The 19,935-nt window shown below is 35.2% G+C and overlaps 1 protein-coding gene and 1 long non-coding RNA gene across 4 annotated transcripts in view; one reads left to right on the top strand and one right to left on the bottom strand.

The window, feature by feature from the left end:
- Window positions 1-19,935, top strand: part of LOC136032049 (uncharacterized) — a 169,433-nt gene that overhangs the window by 14,735 nt on the left and 134,763 nt on the right. For 2 of the 3 annotated variants that reach the window (XM_065712152.1, XM_065712151.1), the window contains exons 2-3: window positions 9,084-9,317; window positions 12,597-12,715. In XM_065712152.1, coding sequence (XP_065568224.1) covers window positions 9,084-9,317; window positions 12,597-12,715 — 353 coding nt within the window. Of the gene's footprint in view, window positions 1-421; window positions 684-9,083; window positions 9,318-12,596; window positions 12,716-19,935 lie in introns of all 3 variants that reach the window. The other variant, XM_065712153.1, reaches the window with a different exon arrangement.
- LOC136032050 (uncharacterized) overlaps window positions 1-19,935 on the bottom strand; it is a 78,952-nt gene that overhangs the window by 15,799 nt on the left and 43,218 nt on the right. The window lies entirely within an intron of this gene.

The raw sequence follows: 19,935 nt of genomic DNA, 5'->3' as shown, positions 1-19,935 counted from the left end.
AAAACTACTAAATAGTTGAACCTCTTATATTTATTGTTTTTAATTAAGCTTTTATGGTCCAAAAGTCAAATTTAAATAGCTCCAAAAACAGCCAGAAGTGTCTAATTTAGCTGAAAAATGCTGACAGAGAAGTATTTAGCCAGATTTTGCCGAAAGGTCTTATGTGACGTTCTTGGGGCGTTGTGATCACGGTAATTTTACCATCCTCCAATTAACGAAGATTAAAAACTGACCAATCTCTCCCTTCATTTTATATTGATTCAGTAAACACCCTGTAGCGTCATATTCTAATACAATAGCTCTATACTACCACTGCTTCATTTTTTTACTCTTTTAATCTTATGATTTTAAACTGCCCTTCTCAAGGATCCAAATTTCGTAATTGTATTGTTTTAAGCTGTGTTTGTATTCTTTTTTCTAGTGTTACATCACCTGTCCAATGAGGAGATTAGAGCTAAGAGACCTATCGTGGTCAAGGCTAAATGGCGAATGCGTCTATGTATTTGGCCTGTTCCCCACCAGCTGCTTCTTTCAACAATTTTCTAATAAAAGTTCAGTTACAAAATGCCTCTCAATGAGTTAGCAAAAGGAAGAAGTTAATACTTGTCTGGATATGGACATGCCAAAGCTTTTATTATTGTCTATTCTAATCACTATTCTTAAAGCGATGAATTATCACCTTGGTATGTTGTTTCGTATATAGCTAGGCTTGGTGTTTATCAGCAAAGAAGTGTTATTTATGCAGTCAATATTTTTCTATACTCTTTCACAAAATAATTTCTTTGCAAGAAAATTCTTCCAAATCTTTCTGAAAAAGAATTTCTGTGAAAATTCGAATTTTTAAAGTGATTTCTATTTGTCTTTCAATTGACAAAATCAAGATTCTCCGTAGGCCAGTCTGAGGAGTCAACGAGAGCAAAGGAGTATCAAATGAGCTCAAATTTCTTTAGCAATGAGAGAACTATTTAAAATAGAAGACGTTTGTTATACCGTTCCTCTTCCTCATTCCCAAACATAGAAAATTTATTAACTAGCTCAATCACAAGCACAAACACAAAAAACTGGTAAAAGTAGATGGCAGCACTTTGGACCAGAGGGAAAATGTTCCTTTTTGGAACCCCAAAATTGTTCTATTTATTATTCTAAGAAAATGTTTCGGCAATGGAGCCTGGGAACGGTTGTACATCATAAGCAGTTAGGCTTCTATCCCACGTCCATTTAAAACTACTGCCTGCTTGCTTGACCCGAGCTTTCAACACAAAAGCAGATCATAGCTTGAAGACCGAAAGATTGGCGGAAAAAACCTCATTTTGTTCTCTTTGATGTAGACTAAAACACTTCGCTTGTAATTTCATATTCACCGGTCCAGCCAAAGGTCCCCACTATCTGTAGAAATCGTTGGGAGAAGACCCGTACCACTTTCTTGCAATTATTTGAAATCGACGGCATAGGAAAAAGAAAGAAAAAAGGGGGTCAAACTAAAGTAGTACTGTAAATGGGTTAATAAAACCCATATGAGCAAAAACGAAAACGAAAAGTTGCTCGAAACTAAAAAATTAAAGAAATTGCTATGATTAAATAGATTAAACGACGTGGAGAGTAGACCCTTATTACTTTCTTCAAATAATCGAAAGCGGTGGAGTGGGGAAAAAAAGAAGCAAAACCACGATTACTATGAATGAATAAACTGAATCTTAAGTGAGCTATTACTAAAATAAAAATTCGATCCAACCTGAAAAATACCAGATATTACTGAGAATGAAGAGATGAAACGTAAAACGCATAATAATATGAATAATCTAACCTACCTAAAATCAACGGAAATTGTTGTAAATAAAGTTGGGGCCTGTATGCACTGGACAATTATGAAATGTAATTTTATCAAAAATTCATTTTTCTTTTAAATAAGTTCAATTAAAATGCTTAGAACTGAAATTGCGGAGCCGATTGTTTGTTGTGCCACTTAAAAATATTGTTTAAGTAAATTAAAAAGTTTGCTTCAAAAATTACCAGTTGACGATATCTGTTCGCTCGACTTGATTAGTCACTTTGATTCCTGTCTGTTTTATGTTTTATTTATTCATCATATCTGTTGTTTGTAGTTCTGCTCATATTAGATTCATTTATGCATTCATAGTAATGTCTATAGGCTTAATTTTAGCTAATGATATGACTTCATTTCTGCTCACTTTTAGGTTTTAATGGTGCACCCTAATTTTTTATTAGGTACTTTTTACTTTTGAATTTTCTATTATTATTCAAAGTAGTGAGTGACATTAAAAATCGAAAAGAGTAGAAACTAGTAGATATAACAAGTCTTTATATAATACTAGCTGTTGGGGTGGCGCTTCGCGCCCCCCCAAGCCCCCCCCGCGCGCGTAAGTCGTTACGCGCCATATTAGTTACGCGCCATTGTAGTTGTGTCCCTATGTCCCACCTGTGAATATAGATATATATATATATATATATATATATATATATATATATATATATATATATATATATATATATATATATATATATATATATATATATATATATATATATATATATGTTTTTAACTACGTAAAACTTGCGAATATACAACATTCTTTGCTGTCCCATTGTCTGTGCATATAAATAGATTGTCAGGTTTACCGACTCTTGAACATGCAACATATAATGGTTCATGGGAAAACAATCCGTATTCAGATCTATACCTCATGATTCTAATGATTGCCCTTGAGCTTTGTTGATGGTGATTGCTAATCGACCATTCCCTGAGTCGCCATCGTCATTTATATATCCCCCTGTGCACCCCGGCGTCCCCTTTGTAGTTATGTCCCTGTGTCCCGGTCGTCATTTATATTCCCTGTGTCCCGGTCGTCATTTGTGTCCCGGTGTTCCAGTCTGTGATTTCTCTTTGAGTGTCCCGGGCGTCATTTATATTCCTTGTGTCCCGGTGTCCCGGTCGTCATTTATATCCCCCTGTGCCCCCCGGCGTCCCCATTGTAGTTGTGTCCCTGTGTCCCAGTCGTCATTTATATTCCCTGTGTCCCGGTCGTCATTTGTATCCCGGTGTCCCGGTCTGTATATACATTCGTTTTTTAGTTTTGTTTTTCTCCTTTATTTTTTTCCTTTTTTCTTTTTTTTCTTTTTTAGTTTATTTAGATTTTTAGATTTTTTAGTTTTTTTATTAGTTTTTAGTCTTTTTGTAGTTTTTACCATTTTTTAGTTTTTTTAGTTTTTTTTTTACTTATGTCCTGGTCGTCATTTATACTCCCTGTGTCCCGGTCGTCATTTGTGTCTCCGTGCTTTGTTGATTGCTAATTTATATTATATTTATATTTATATTTTTTATATTTATTAATATTTTTTTAGTTTTCTTTTTCTCTTATTTTTCAGTTTTTTCCTTTTTTTTAGTTTTTTCTTTTTTAGTTTTTAGTTTTTTTTGTTTTTTACCTTTTTTTAGTTTTTTTTAGTTTTTTTAGTTTTTTAGCTTTTTTAGTTTTTAATTCAGACGTCATATGCGGACAAACACGACGTCACTCGACAGACAGACAGACAGACATAACCCACAAACAACTTATTTTTATATATATTTATTCATATTTTTTTAGTTTTCTTTTTCTCTTTTATTTTTCAGTTTTTTCCTTTTTTTTAGTTTTTTTCTTTTTTAGTTTTTAGTTTTTTTTAGTTTTTTACCTTTTTTTTAGTTTTTTTTAGTTTTTTTTAGTTTTTTAGCTTTTTTAGTTTTTTTATTAGTTTTTATTTTTTTTGTAGTTTTTGCCTTTTTTTATTTTTTTTCAGTTTTTTTTTAGTTATTAGATTTTTACCTTTTTTTAGTTTTTTTTTAGTTTTTTAGCTTTTTTAGTTTTTTTTTCTTTTTAGTTTTTTTTGTAGTTTTTACCTTTTTTAGTTTTTTTCTTCTTTTGTATTAGTGTGAAATAATTCAGACGTCATATGCGAACAAACATGACGTCACCTGATCCATCCACAGATCCACACACAGACAACTTATTTTTATATATATAGATATTGAAGCTTTAGCGTAAACACCCAATAAACACGAAAATAATGCAAAAACTCTACGAAGTATTGCATTAATAACAATTTATGCGTACATAAAAAAATCTACCTTCTTTGATGACCCTAAATATGTAAAACCCATTAATTTTGAACTATACTCATAAAAAAAGTTATCATAGGATTTTTTTTATAATTTTGGAGGACAGGAGAAAAAGAATACGACCTTGATGAAAATTCACAATGAAATTTAGAATGTTTAAGGATCCTGTAGGGAAAGTTTTAAGCTTCTGTGCACAAAAAAATCATATTCTTCTGAGAGGGATGATCGTAGATGCGAGTTCACTGTCACTTTTCCTTTCGAGTCTTTTAGTGTACTTAGTAATTGAAGAACATCATGAAATGGTTAATTGTAACGGAAATTTAAAGATTATTTCGCGGCGCAATGCAGTAATATTTATGACAGAAGTTATACACTTTCCAAAAAGCCTGGACGGTAGACTTATAGCCGACCAAAAATGCCTCTGACCTAAAAAAAAGGTCAAAATGCTAACGAACGACAAATCGGATGTAGGAAATTGACTTAGAATTACCGAAAAGTTAATTTTCACTGGCTCAGTTCCGGATTGAGGACAGTCTTTTATTTGGGGAAGGTACATGTAACGTAAAAAATGATATTTAGACCTAAGCTTTAAAATCTCTGAGAGGGCTTTTAAATAGATATGAGGGTATTTAACTCTATTTTCTTAGGACTTGGATCCAGAAGGACAGGGGGGGGGGATGAAATCGCTGCATTCACAATGACTAAGAGAAAAGTGATGGGGCATCTCATGTATTCTTAGTCTCTCGCCATTTGGCAAGGAAGCAGTGGTCATCAGAGCTTGGGAAGGAGAGCTTTCGGTCGGTAAAGGAAAATTCTATTTCGCTTTTTCAAGGCTAAAAGTGATCAGATGGCAACTGACCCTCCTTCTGCGTCCTTTTGCTCCCGAGAAAACTTGTAGCCCCTCGCGGAATGAGACTTAAATTTGTAGATAATGCATTTCCTTCAAATAGACGAATCGTTTAAAAATTATGTCTCCGCGGATGACATGATTTGCAGAATAGTTATATTCATCATATCTGTTGTGAAACTTATATCCTTATATCCTTAGGTATTGGGCATCCAGTGCCCAATGTCTGGTAAGATTTGTCCCATTAAGAAAAATCTAAAGGTTGATGATCCTTTGTGATTTTTGGAGCACTTGTATAGTTTCATTACCCCCTCCCTTCTTCCAAATATGGACGGCAAATTTGCCACACAAAGTTAAAAGAGATTTCACTGAAAAACTGGCTAAGCCTGTTTTCCTTTTTTCCTTTTTAAGTGACTAATATGATAAGTTGATGTATGTTTAAAGACGATTTAGTTTTATGCTAGTGTAGCCTTGTATGGAATCACGTGGCTTGATTTAGCTGAATTAGAAACATAGAAATTTGAAAGTGACTAATAATTAAGATAATTGGATCTGGCCATGTATGTTATAAGGTTTATAGATAATGATGACTAGTTATTGCTTTTATTTTTAAATAATTCTGATAAAGTACGAGAAAATATTGCAAGAAATAAGGCTCACGCTCCTTATTCAGAATAGGCAATTGAATATGATTGGATAATAGTAAACGTAAAGTAACTTATCTTGGTTTCTTTCCAAGGAAACCGCTACTTTTTGTAACGAGCATTTGCTTAACTCTTCTGCCGCATCCACTTAATAAAGTCTGCTTTCCTGTTCCTCATTGGTATAGTTCTCTTTTACCACATAATTTTGTTAACTATTTATATTACATAGAAGTGGGACTACTCTGTTTAAATGTAAGATGCATCTGTAATATTCTAATCAAATCTCATATTAAAAACTTGATAAAACTGCTTTATTATTAATATTGTGTGGTTCATATCACTTGTAGTGCTTTTTGGTTTACTTTTCGCAACAATTAAGGCACTCCTATGGACCTTGCATCGATCCTGCCTGTCTCAAATTTGTAATAAATCAATCAATGAACTTAGTCGTTTTATCAGTTTAAGTGTAGCCTACTTTACTAACTTATGGGCCATTGTATGATCAAATTCTGTCATAACTAAATTGTTGTGCCTTCAAAGTAGGGGCAATCTATTACAGGAATATTTTCCTTTCCTACACCAAATTTGCTTAAGGTAAGATACGCCTTACTCCACTTTTTACCAGTCTAGACGAAAAGCTCTACCTTGGATTCAACCTAATCTAGTCTAACTTGATCATGTCTAGTTACTTCTGTAACGGCACGTAAAATCAATTCGCTTAACTACCGTCTCCGTCAGAAGGTTCTGCAGGGATAAATACTACTGTGACTAATGCCTTGCAGTTTTGATAATAAAGTGAGCAGCTAAAACTTTATTAGTAATGCCTTATCAGCCCGAGAAAGACTTGGAAGTTCCCTTGCTCATTATTGGCTATACTCCCTACCTATATGTTCCATCGGTCCTACCTGAACAAACAAATAAATCCATATTATTTAATTTCATATTTCCTAACCTCAAGAGATGAGTTTCTGAAATTCCTAATAAGTCAAGTCCAGTACTTTCGGACACGGTAAAACCATAAGTGCCTGTCAGCATCGTAATTTTTCCTTTTGCAATTTTAACTCTATTAAAACTATTTAAATTGTCAAGACCTCAAGAAAATCAATCCGTCTCACTAGTACAGGTCAGGGATTGAAAACGTCTTGCCAAGTCCACACAGGACCTAATGATTAGCTCTGGACTTGCAATCTATGTCCTTCAAAACGGCGTGCAAGCGTTGGTACCGCCGATCATTTCATTTCGGATGGGATCAGCCAGATAAGCTCAATAAGCTCAGCAAAAATAGGTATTTGACGATATTTGGTCTAGGTAAACAGGAAGGGTTTGCAAAATCATAGTATGGCTGCCAACCCATTGCTCTTCCCAGCTGAAGGGCCATGAAACGCAGATGAGCACCATCAGTATCTGGTACGTACGCAGGGGGGGGGCCTTCAGGCCCGCCCCCAAACCTTGTGAAATGTTTAATTTCCCCATGGTTTCTTGGGATTTCTGGCAAAAGTAGGACATTTATTAAGAATCTAGATACATGTGGTGAAGCCTTTTTGGGGGGATTTTACAGCATGCCATTATCCGGTCAAGTCACTCCCCAATTATTAACCCATTTTCTGTTTAACTTTTTACCCTCTTTGAAGAAATTAGCAATTGTGCTGTTACTTTTTTTTGTAAAGAGAATTTGCTTTCCACAGCAAAATAGAATTATCCTTGATATTAGGGCGTTTATCCCTCCCCCCCATTTCAGGATAAAGTACATTTATTAATGGATCAATTTTTGAAACTATCATTTTTCATTAAAATCTACGTTTTTGCAATAAAAGAACTGCCACCCACAGAATCCATATTGCACTGTTAACCCTAAAATTTCCCTTTCAGTGGGATATAATAGATTAATGACTGGTTCTATATCGCTATGAACATAACATGAGCCTAAAACATACTTTTGAGGCTTCAGTCCTCTTCCCGCCCCCCTATCCGCTACAATACTACAGATTAAAGTTAATCTGCGTTTTCCGATATACCTGCTTTTTGCATTACTCAATAAAAAAGTGATACTTTATATCTGCTGTTTCGAAGGTTTTGGCCCTCCCCTGCGTACCTGCGTACGCGCCTGATCAGTATGGTTTGTCAAGTCTGGTGCCACACTGTTTGCCTTTTTCCACCTATACAAAATCCTTAAGCCGGCTCACAACTGGACAGGAAAAAGTCCCGGAACATCATAAGTCATCATGTCCTCATTCTAATGTCAACTTTGTCTTTCGTGTTTCTCTACTTTCTTGGTTTCTACTTATTTATAAATTATAAGTACTACCAGGTCGTTGTTGTTGTTTTCTTTTTTACTGTATGCTAGTATTTATTCTTCCTCATCTTCATTTCGTATGTATTGTTTGATTTAGGTTATTATTTATGGTTCTTTTAGTGCTCTATTATCTTGTTGTTTGGCCCATAACAAGCAAAGCTTCTTATCCATAACAAGCAGACAGTGCGGCATCTCACCCTATGAATTTCAATTTCAGTGCAATATTGACCTAGTCTCATGCTGTGGACTGAATTGGAACTAAAATTGTACCGAGTCCTGGTTCGTTGCAAGAACGATGGAAGCCCTAATTTGCAGCAAAAACCATTAAAGTCCTGTTTGGTTTTCGAAAACGAGCTAATTGCAAGCTGAAGACTTCTTTCTTGCAATGATGAGCATGATTTTCAACTCGATAAAAAAAGCAAGCAATAAACCAGGTTTATTGTCAAAAGGGTGACAAAGCAGTATTACAATAATAGCTTACATTATTAAGTTAAACCTTTTAGGGTTAGTTGTGGTGGATTTTGAACTAGTCAGAAGACATTATGTGTATACTTTTAATACTACTTTTACGGGTACTGTAATTAATGAAACTAAGGACAATAAGTTGAAATTTTTAGGGAACATTAGGGGGAGTTTCAATTAAACGAAAAAACTATATGAATGCCGATATTAAAGGGGCATATAAACAATGTCAAAGACAGTGCTGCTCTTTCGTAGCTAGTAATATCGTTGATGTTTTAAAGGAGCTAATTTGATTGGAAATTAAAATTTCTGGCGCCCTTTTTAAGAGTCAAAAGTGATCGGAAGGCGTCAGAACGTAATTTGTACTTTACGGAAAAAATTTAAATGTTTTCACTTTAATAAATAAAAGACTATAGGATTTTACAGAATAAATATGAGCATATATATATTAAACTAGTAATGCACATTCATTTGTATTCTTCCAGTAAAGTGCAAATTATATTGTGACCTTGAGAAGGTATAAGTGTTGTGAGCCCTAATCATGTCAATTTCTGCTCGTTTTGAGCTTTTTTCGGCTATTTATTGTAATATATATTCGTTTTGTTTTCAGTTATTTATTGATTCTTATTTGTGGTAGTTTTACGCTTCTTAAATGGTTTAATTCTTCTTCCGTTGGAGGGTCCAAAGACTTAAACAAATGTTAATCTCATTCATTTTATCTTTCTACAGATAACTGCCTTAGTATCATTCCTTCACAGAAGGTCATTGAGGCTTTTGTGTTTTCCAATATTCCACGACGCACAATTGTACAGCGGATCCATTTCACAAAGCAGGGACTTGGTGTCAAGAGGCATAACGTTTCTTTTAGTATGAAGACACCAAACGATTATTTTGATGTAAATGTCAACACTGGAGACATTTTTGTTAAGCAGAGCACGGAGCAGCTTTTCTCCAGTCATAAAGGTTAGCTCTTTTCGTTGAAATTAATTTTGTCTATTTGAGAATTAAATTTAAGGAAAAGAACGTTTTTTCATCTCCAAATCAACTTACTAGTGCCTACTTTGGGAAGAGTGATTTTTCTTTCATGTATTAATACTGTTATTTTATTTCATGGTTCCTTTGCGAAGAACGTATGAAACCTGGAATATCTCTAAGCCTAACAACAAGTCGATGAATATAGTATTATTATTGAATCACAAAAGTAATGAAAGGGTGACCAACGCACTAACGTTTACCTCTATTCACTCTTTTTGAACCAGGTGATTATAAGTCAGGACTTTGAGATAGCTTTTTCATTCAAATGCTCAACACATCCATAAAACTTCTCCGAGAGAAATGAACACATCCTGTTGAGAAACCTCAACAGGAAAGGGCCTTAATAAGGAATGCAAAGCCGTATCGAAGGATACAGTAAGTCAACAGGACATTACTTAATAAGGAATGCAAATCTATATCGAAGGATGCAGTACCTCAACGGGACATTACCTAATCAGGAATGCAAATCTGTATCGAAGACCTTTTTAATAGGACCAGTGATCCCTGTCCCCTGCACCTCTTCAACTGCCAAGTATTTAGGAGACAGTGCGGCATCTCATCCTATGAATTTCAATTTCAGTGCAACATTGACCTAGTCTCATGCTGTGGACTGAACTGGAACAAAAATTGTACCGTGTCCTGGTTCGTTGCAAGAACGATGGAAGCGCTAATTTACAGCAAAAACCATTAAAGTCCTATCTAATTGCAAGCTGGAGATTGATTTCGTGCAATGACGAGCGTGATTTTCAACTCGATAAAAAAACAAGCAAAGTCTTGATTTAGTCATGCTAAAACAAGCTAAGTTCTAACCCAGTGAAAAAAATAGCCAAGTCCAAGCTGAGGGCTTTAGGTAATGCTGTAGAAGAACAAGTAAAGTTCTTACTTATCGGAAACACAAGCTAAGTTTGGAGACAGTGTGAAAATGGACTAATTGGCTACAGTATTAATTTGCTATATATAGAACTAAGTACTGATTAAATTTAAACAGACTAATTTAGACACAGAATAAAAATGAGCCAAGTCCAAGCTAAGGGCTAACCTTGTATAAAACAACCTCAGTTATAATTTAGTTGAAGAAGCTGGCTAAATAATAACCAGTTGCCAAAAGAGCCAAGTCTACACTTGGTGCACAACAATCCAAGTCTTGGCTTGTTTTAAACGATGAAAATTTAAGGCAACGAATCTTGTAATTGCTTGCCAAAATGAGGTACGCTCTGAGATACACATTTGGAGAAACTGTAAAACTGACTGACCAGCAATTTGAAATAAACTTAAAGCTGGTATATTTTCTATTCCACTTACATGTCTTTTCCTATTGCCTCGCATTAAAATAACTTAAGATAAAAAAAAAAATGCTTTTCTGCCATGATTGGCCTTGAAAACTATATCCTTGATTGTTTTTTTTTTATTTTAAAAGTTGTTGAGCTTGCACTTTTTTCTTTGTGTTTTTTTTTATTCATGTAGCCCATTATTCTATGCTTCATCCTTACATTTTATTGCAGATGCAGTTTGGATTTGACATTATAGTTTGAATGGCTCCTTTTCTCGATTATCGTTTTTAAAGGCTGAACCATTTTCGTATTTCTCTGATAGTAATTTATGCTAATTTTTTTATCCTGGTTAATTAAGTATTCCAAATCATTAATTTGCAGTTGCTACTTTTTTTTATCTTCGACAATTATTAACAGGATTGTTCTGGTTGCATAAATCAATATCTTAAAGATAGCTCCTGCTAAAACCTAAACTAATTCATTTTTAAAACCAAAATTATTTCTAAGTTGAACTAAAATCTATTTTTGTAAAATATTTGCTAGGGTCAGGCTCACCACGGACGCTGCATATCCTTCTAGTCCTTCAAGTGCTTTAATTATAAACGCATATGTATCTGTTAAAATTTATAACATCTCCTAGGTAAGAACTGTAAGCAACGTTCCTATAGTAGCCAAAGCTCTTAAAAAAATCGAAATTCTGATAATTGAAAAATGCATAAACAGAAGTGTATTTTATACTAACTCCATATATATAAAATTCTTTAAGTTTAATATTACTCATCAAAAGCTACGAACCTGAGAAAACTTGTCTCATATTCAAAAAAGGGGAAAAACACCCTGGAAAAGCCAAGCGGTCTTAATGTAAAACATAGCATCAAATTCAGCATATCTGAGAACACTACTGTAGGGATTTTAAGCTCCTATAAGCAAAAATATGGAATTTTTTTTGCCAGAAGAAACATCGTGGATTATAATGTTTTCCCAGTTGTGATTGTATCGAATCCATGGTCCTAGAAGATCAAAAGAAGGCTCATTCAAACGGAAAGCTTACTTGGAAAGTTCTTACTTGCTCTAAAAGTGACCAAAAGGATTTGAGGACAACTAGTACCCTTCCTATGCCCCTTTTCTCCTCAAGACGTACTATTTTAAGATTTAACATACAACCTTTGATTCAACATAGTTGAAATGTCCAATAGCTCTGTCTTTGGAGATGAAAATACCCCTACGTGACCCATGGGGAGAAAACTGTAAGTCAAACAATTTGCCCCTTTTTTATATATAGGGAAATGTTAATGGGAAATATATGGAAGTTTATTTAGGTGAAATTTTTTGCGAGGGTGTTTTCCATGGAGAGGAAAGTTTGGAGGAAGTTTTAATGGGTAAAGTTTACACGGGGGGTGGGGGGATTTTCCGGCATGACTTGAAAAACAATAAGAAATTAAATCTTAAATTTTTTTTTCATTGAAAGCAAGGAGCAGCTCGAGAACTTAAAACGAATAGAAATTGTTCTGTATATGAAGTGGGCCCTTTTCTCAAACCTTGATATTTACGCTATGGTTTGACTTTTTGTCACAATTCTCTAAGAAAGACTGCTCAAACACAAGGGTCTCGAATTTGAATGGTTTTTTTTAAAGAACTATAAGGTCTTATTGTAAAGAGAGCGAGGGCTGACGAAAAGATAGCCCCGCCCCTCACACGGAATAATTTCTGTTTATTTTAAGTTCTAATGTTGCTTCTTACATTCAGTCGAAAAAACTTATTCTTTAAAACTTAATTATTTGAAAAAGCCAACATATAGGCCAGTCTTTGCTAGAATAATCAGCTCGGGAACTTATTTGAGATGAATATGAAGGGCTGAATTTTTTTTCAGACAAATGTTGCCACAATTACCCCCTCCTATTATCAGCATCCTAATAGCTAACGTGTTTCTTTTTAGAAAGAACATTGGTAAGATTCGGAGTACTAATAAGCCTTGAGGATACCGAAAATTGCAAAACTTCTGTTATGGTTCAAATTTGGATTAAAAGGAAGGCAGTCTGCAATCGGGAGAAAAAGGTATTTAGCTACTTAAATCTATATCCATTCAGGGCTAAACTGAGATTGTACAATAGTCCTATGGTAATATTTTAAGTAATTATAATTTAGGTCCCCTTAAAACGAGTGTATCTAGTCTAGTTTCAAAGTAAGAATATTGAAAAAATCGAATCTTGGCTCTTTATGTAGAATATTTTCCCTCTATCCTTATTCGTGGGTTTCATAAAAAAGGCTGGAATTGGGATCAGATTTATTGTTTTTTTTTTTTTTAGTTTTATGCCCTAAGTTTTTCTAATAAGTTTCCATTAGTACAAAATGCATAGGTATTACCAGACCATTCTTATTTCACTGGACCTTTTGGGGTCCTTATTCTACGGTGATTATGGGTAAGGCCGAGCTAGTAGGGAGCTTCGTACTAGCTCCCTAAGGAGAGAAAGCGGGGAAGCATCCGTACTTCCGAAGTGGAAAAGTGGTTTTCATTGTTGTTAAAGATTTAATGCAACATGTAAGGAATATGGAGATTTTAGCTATGCTAATTCCAAGGTGAGTTTTTCATTTCTATCCAGAATCATTTTCGAGGGCTTTCAGGACTTTTTTTTCAATGTTCCAGAAGTTTCTTTTGCAATAAACTTTTCTTAAAATAAAAGTTACTATTCACAGATCAGCTTCAGACGGTGATTCTTCACTATTTGACATTTTTCTTTCTGCAAAACCCTTTTTTAAAATTTTGTCTACCATGGGCTAGCGTTAGTTCTTTTCTAGGTTGTATCTGACTATGTAACCTTTATGTTGAGTTTACTACAATGTACATATCCTTTGACTTTTGTTTCTGTGCTTCAAACCTTAAGGTGGTGCTCATAGAATGCTTTAAATAAGATAATAAAATGGAGATGAAAGACCGAAAAAGAGAAAATAAGGAAAGGTGGAAAGTAAAATTTTATGCAAGAAAATAACTCAGGATTGGAAGTTGCCCATGGTTAAGACTAGCAGGTAAAAACTTCTAAAGATTTAAACTAAAACACTGAAAGAAAGGCTCTGGCCCTTTTTTGTCTTTATATATATGATCTTCAGTCAAAGTATTCTTGAAATACATTTAACCTGACTCAGTGCTCTATAAATAGTCTAGAGAAAGAAAAACTCATAAGAAAAACTCACAGGGGACTATAGCTTCCTTTACATATAAGTGTTTAATGATCCTGGCTCATTTGGAAAAGGAGGCTGAAAGGAATTACAAGGAACTGATGGGACTCATTAAATTTTGCTTTAAAAAATATGTCATCTTACCTAATGATGGCTACCCTATAGTGTCCTTGTTAATTAGTGTCCTTTTATCAGTGGAAGAAAAACTATAGATATTAGGAGACTAGGGTATGGCCCTAACACATCTTCACAGGTCTCATCCGCAAATGTGACTACAAATATAAAGAAAATAAAATCAACACGGACTAGTACTTATTCTCAGAGAGAGTTCCAATGTTTTGAAATTGACCACAGGTATTAAAGAAAAAATTGACACAGGGTAGAATTTAATCTCACAGAGAATGTTGATGTTCTGAAATTGTAAACTCATCTCTGCCCTATTTTGCGTCGTGCTTCAGCATATTTATTGGTAACTTTGCTGTAGTATAATGGATTGATGATCTGCTTGGTAACACAGAACCTGGGTTTCAATCCCCGCCGTAGCAAGATTGGATGACTAGCTTCCTACTTGTCTTAATAAATTAAGACCCAGCAACTGAAGTTTCGATTTGACACCCTATCGCTAGCAACGGATAGCGAAGATCTTTATTCTTTATATATATTGGTAGGAGCACCGTAAATATTTTTTTGTTTTTATGGCACTTGGTATTAACCAAGTGACATATAGCGATTGCAAATTCTGTCGGTCTGTCGGTCCCGGTTTTGCTAGTTTAGGCACTTTCAGATAAGTTGGGACGATGAAATTTGGCAAACGTATCAGGGACCAGACCAGATTAAATTAGAAATAGTCGTTTCCCCGATTCGACCATCTATGAGGGAGTGGGAGGACGGTTAATTTGAAAAAATTAGAAAAAATGAGGTATTTTTAACTTACGAATGGGTGATCTGATCTTAATGAAATTTGATATTTAGAAGGGTATCGTGCCTCAAAGCTCACATTTTAAATCCCGACCAGATCCGATGACATTAGGGGAGCTGGAGGGGGAAACCTAAAATCTTGGAAAACGCTTAGAGTGGAGGGATTGGAATAAAACTTGGTGGAAAATTAATTACAAGTCCTAGATACGAGATTGAAATAACCAGAATGGATCCGCTCTCTTTGGGGGAGTTGGGGGGAGGGTTAGTTCTGAAAAATTAGAAAAAAGAGGTATTTTTAACTTACGAAGGATTGATCGGGTCTTAATGAAATTTCATATTTAGAAGGACCTCGTAACTCAGATCTCTATTTTAAATCCCGACCGGCTTTAAGCCTCCGATTTTCCTTTTAGATCAATCTATTGATTCATAGAATTTTGCTAGAGCTCATGTAATATGAGCTCTTGGCTCTTCCGACCTCGTCACAAGTTCCGTATGAGCTCTTAGCTCTTGTTTCGTGTATTTAATGTAAAAGTAATAAATTTCAAACGTGAAGAAAAATTTCAGATTGAGAAACAGAATTTAAAGTCTAGAAATTTGTCATTAGACTATCTGTATATTTTTGTATTTTTGCAGTGGTCCATACTTAGGGTCCATACAAAAGCTAAATTAAGACATCAGGGAGTAATTATAATCAAAGGTGATTTTGAAGGATTGTGTCTCCATTACCATTATCCTAAATATTTTCCCTTATTATACTATTTTTTGTTGTTATATTAATAATCCCAATAATTTAGTCAGTTATATAAACTTTCGTTCACGCTGCTTAATTCGATGATTAATTCAATGATTTCACCCTGATTAATTCGCAAGAAATCATTAACCTTGATTGTCAAAGCAGTTACTGTCTTTCGAACCTGGTCTACCCTACTTAAAGTCATTTTATAAACTTGTAAAGGAACACATCATTCTCGCTACTTCAGACCATTATTCTCGACAAAGTACAACAGGAACTATTATTCTCAGCTTGCGTTCAATAAAATAAAAGCGCGGTCTTTTATAAATATTGATTTAAAAACTTTGTCCATAAAAGAAATCTTCTAAAAAAAAGAAAAAAAGAGCTGCACTAAATCAAAGATGAGCAAAAATAACGTAATAAATAAATGAAATCCAAAACGAACTGAAATTAGAAGTCGTTCTCAAAACGAGCAGAAACTGAAAAGAAAAGGAGTAGGGCTAGGGCCACCTTTGCTCTCTGAAGGCCAGAAAGTATTTACACTCTACTGAAAACGATTGTGATTTTAAGCTACGCGTTTTTACTTTTTTTAACATACAAAAAGAAAAAAACAACATAATAATCAAGATTACTGAAAGAACAAACGAATGTGGAATGACATTCTAATGTATACTAATGTTGATTCCTGTAAGTCAGAAGTTTTTGGACTTGCTGAAGTTATAAAAGAGAAAAGCTTTAAAATGTACTTCATTTTGAGTAAACAGCAAATTATGTTCTAGGCTTTAAAAGGCAATTATGGCCTTTGTCCTACTATTCTTTGTGGTAATTTCTGCTCCTTTAAAGCTTGGCTTGGCTATTTATTATAATTTCTGTTCGTTTTGAGTTTCATTTTTTATCGATCATGATTTATGGTTGTTATACACTAGAAACATTATTTGAATTTCTTTCTGTAGGTTTAACGTTGCTCTTTACTTTTCTATGAAAAATGTCTTTTGCAGAAAAGGCTTTTAAAATTAATTTCGGATCGTTTTAATTGAATTAATCTTTTTTATTAGTAAAAAAAGTTATATTCTAAATCTTTCCGGGTTTCATAGGCTGTGCAATAACACTGCTTAAGTAAAGAACAAAATGGACACAGTGTTTTATTTATCTCTTGGTTCGTTGTTTCTGACCAAGGCAGTTCGTATAAAAGGAGTTATCGCAGAAACTTCGAAAGGAGCTCTTTTGATTGGAAATTGAAAGTTCTAGTGCTCTTTTTAAGAGTCAAAAGTGACTGGAGGGTATCCAGTCCCCCAACGCCTACCATTTCCATAAACACATCCAATCAAAATTTTGATATAGCCAATTTGTTCAGCATTGTTGAAAGGTCCAGTAATTATGTCTCTGGGGATGTCAACCATCTAGCCCTTGAGAAAAGGGCTACAAGCTATGCTTGTTAACCATTATTAACATATTAGGTTTTTATGGAAAGGGGGGTCCCATAAACTTTGGAGGGGGCTCATTAAATTGAAAATTGGAAGTTCTGATGTCCTTTATAAGAGTCAAAAGTTGCCAGAGGGTAATTACCACATCTTCTACACGCCTTTTTTCCCCAAATGCATCCAATCAAAATTTTGAAATAGCAATTTGGTAGAGCATAGCTGAAAGGTCCAGCAATTACGTCTCTGGGGATGTCAACCATCCAGTCCTCGAGAAAAGGGCTATAAGTTATGCTAGTTGGCCATTATTAACATATAAGGTTTTAATGTAAAGAATGGCCGTATAAACTTTGGAGGTGGCTCATTCAATTCGAAATCGGAAGTTCTAGTGCCCTTTTTAAGAGTCAAACGTGACCGAAGGGCAATTAACACCCCACCCCCGTAAGCCCTCTTTTCACCAAATGCATCTAATCAAAATTTTTGAGGCGACCAATTTGTCCAGCATAGTTGAAAGGTCCTTTAATTATGTCTCTAGGAGTATCGATTACCCCGGCCCTCGGGGAAAGGGTTATAAGTTGCGCTAATAATTGCCCATTATTGACATGCAAGGTTTTTATGGAAATTATGGTCGTATAACTTTGAAGGGGAACCATTCGATTGGAAATTGAAAGTTCTGGTGCTCTTTTTAAGAGTCAAAAGTGACTGGAGGGAAACTAGGTTCCCCACGTCCTCTTTTCCCTAATGGAATTTGATCGAAATTTTGAGATAGCTGTTTTATTCAAAATATTCCAAGGGCCATTTTACAAGGCCTTTGGGGTTGAGACAACTTCCAGAGCCTAGGGAATAGGGTCAAAAGCTATGCCCGGGGGCAAATAAGGATTTTATGGAAGGAGTGGTCATATAAACTTTGAAGAGGCTTATTTGATTGGAAATTGAAAGTTCTGATTCCCTCTTAAGAGTAAAAAGGGATCGAGGGCAACTAATGCCCCATGCCCTCTTTTTCCCAAATGCCTCCCATCGAAATTTTGAAACAGTTTTTTTGTTCAAAATTGTTCAAAGATCATTTAACAGTGCCTCCAGGGTTGACACGACCCCCCAGAGCCTAGAGGCAAGGGTTGTAAGTTATGACCCAGGGGCACATAAGATTTTTATGGATTGAGTGGTCGTATAAACTTTGGAAGGGTCTATTAAATTGGAAATGACAAGTTCTAGTCACCTTTTTAAGAGTTAAAAGGGATCAGACGGCAACCAGCCCTCCACGTCACCTTTAAATGCATACGATCAGAATTTTCAGGTAGGTATTTTGTTCAAAATGGTCCAAAGAGAAAATTACTATGCCTCCGGGGTTGACACAGCCCTACATGCCCCACAGCAAGGGCTTATAAGTCATACAAGTTGCCCATTGTTAACATATAAATTATTGTGGAAGGGGTGGTCAGATTAACTTTGGAGGGTGCTCATTGATTATAAATTGAAAGTTGTAGTCCCATTCTACCCAACCCCCCCCCAATCCACACCGTTTTCCCCCAAATTTATTTGATCAAAACTTGGAGATAGCCATTGTTTCAAATTAATCCGAAGGGAAAATAACTCTGCCTCCTGGGTTAACCCCCCAGCTCCCGGGACAAGGGCTATAAGTTATGCTAATTGCCCACCTTTAACAGATGAGGTTCTTATGGAAGGGGTGGTCGTACAAAATTTGATTGGAAATCAAAAGTTTTGGTGCCCCAGGTAAGAGTCAAAAGTGAGCAAATGGTAACCAACCCCTCACGCCCTTTTGTCCCCAAATACATCCGATCAGAATTTTCAGACAGCCATTTTGTTCAAAATAGTTTAAAGGTCAAATAACTGTGCATACAGTGTTGATACACTTCCCCCAGCCCCCGAAAAAGGGCTATAAGTTATACCATTTGCGCTTTATTAACAAATAATGGTTTGTATTGGAAAAGAAGACATGTTTAATCCTGTGTCTTGTAAAATGCTTAGAGTGATGCCAAGTTGAAGCTTTGAAGGAAATGTTAAGATGTATGCCGAACACAATTCAAACATTATATGCTTACTGGTTGTGAAAAAGAAATATCCACCAATATCTAAGGAACAACCGAGTGTATTAAGTTGAAAATTTCAAGGTATTTTGAGGAGACTCTGAAGAGATATTTCAGGGCAACCAGCCTCCCCTCCTTGCCCTTTTTAGGTACCCCCTCTGCTCAAAAATGATAAAAATTTTGGAATTATTATTTTTTCCAAACCAGTCAAAAGGTCTAATAACTATGCTTCCAGGGATGCCATGCCTCCATAGTCCCGGGGCAAGGATTGTACATCATGGAATTGCCCGTTATTTACCTGCAGGATTCATCATTACGAAAATGGGAAATATTTGATTCCTGGTGTATCTGAAAAGGCTAAGGGTATTAATGTAAAACTTTGGAAAATGTTGAGGGTATGTTATACTAAATCAGAAGGTTCTATGTGCATCCAGTTAATTAAATATGAGGATCTGCAGTATTTTAAGAACAGCCGAGGGTATTAAGTTGAAACTTTCAGGACATGTTGAGGTGGATGTTGAAAAGTGGTTGCAGGGCTGCCATACCTTTCCATGCCTTTTTAGTTGTCCTTCGTCCTAAAATATTTCGTCGAATTTTCTAAATAGAGATCTTTTTCAGAATAAACAATAGCCCAACTAAATATGCCTATGGGGACAACATAACTCCCCACAGCTTTGGAGACGGATGCCAAATACAATAAAACATACTATATGTGTGCAAATTGTCAGAAGGACGTATCCACAAATCCAAGGAGCGACTGAGAGTATTTAATCGATAATTTCAGGGGATCTTGAAGAGGGTATTGAAGAACTATCGGAGGGTAATTATCTACCCTTGCCCTTTTTAGATACTCTCTCCCTTGATCACTAATCAAAATTCTGAACAAGCAATTTTGTTTAAAACAGTCAACAGGTCTAGTAGCTATTCCCCCGTTGATGAACTCCCCCCCTCCAAAAAAATCCCGCTGGGTAAGGATTGTAAATTATA

This window comes from Artemia franciscana, chromosome 10 (genome assembly GCF_032884065.1).
Source record: "Artemia franciscana chromosome 10, ASM3288406v1, whole genome shotgun sequence".
In the NCBI taxonomy this organism is placed as follows: Eukaryota; Metazoa; Arthropoda; class Branchiopoda; order Anostraca; family Artemiidae; genus Artemia; species Artemia franciscana.
The sequence above is the reverse complement of the archived record's forward strand: the minus strand, read 5'-3'. Positions and strand labels throughout refer to the sequence as shown.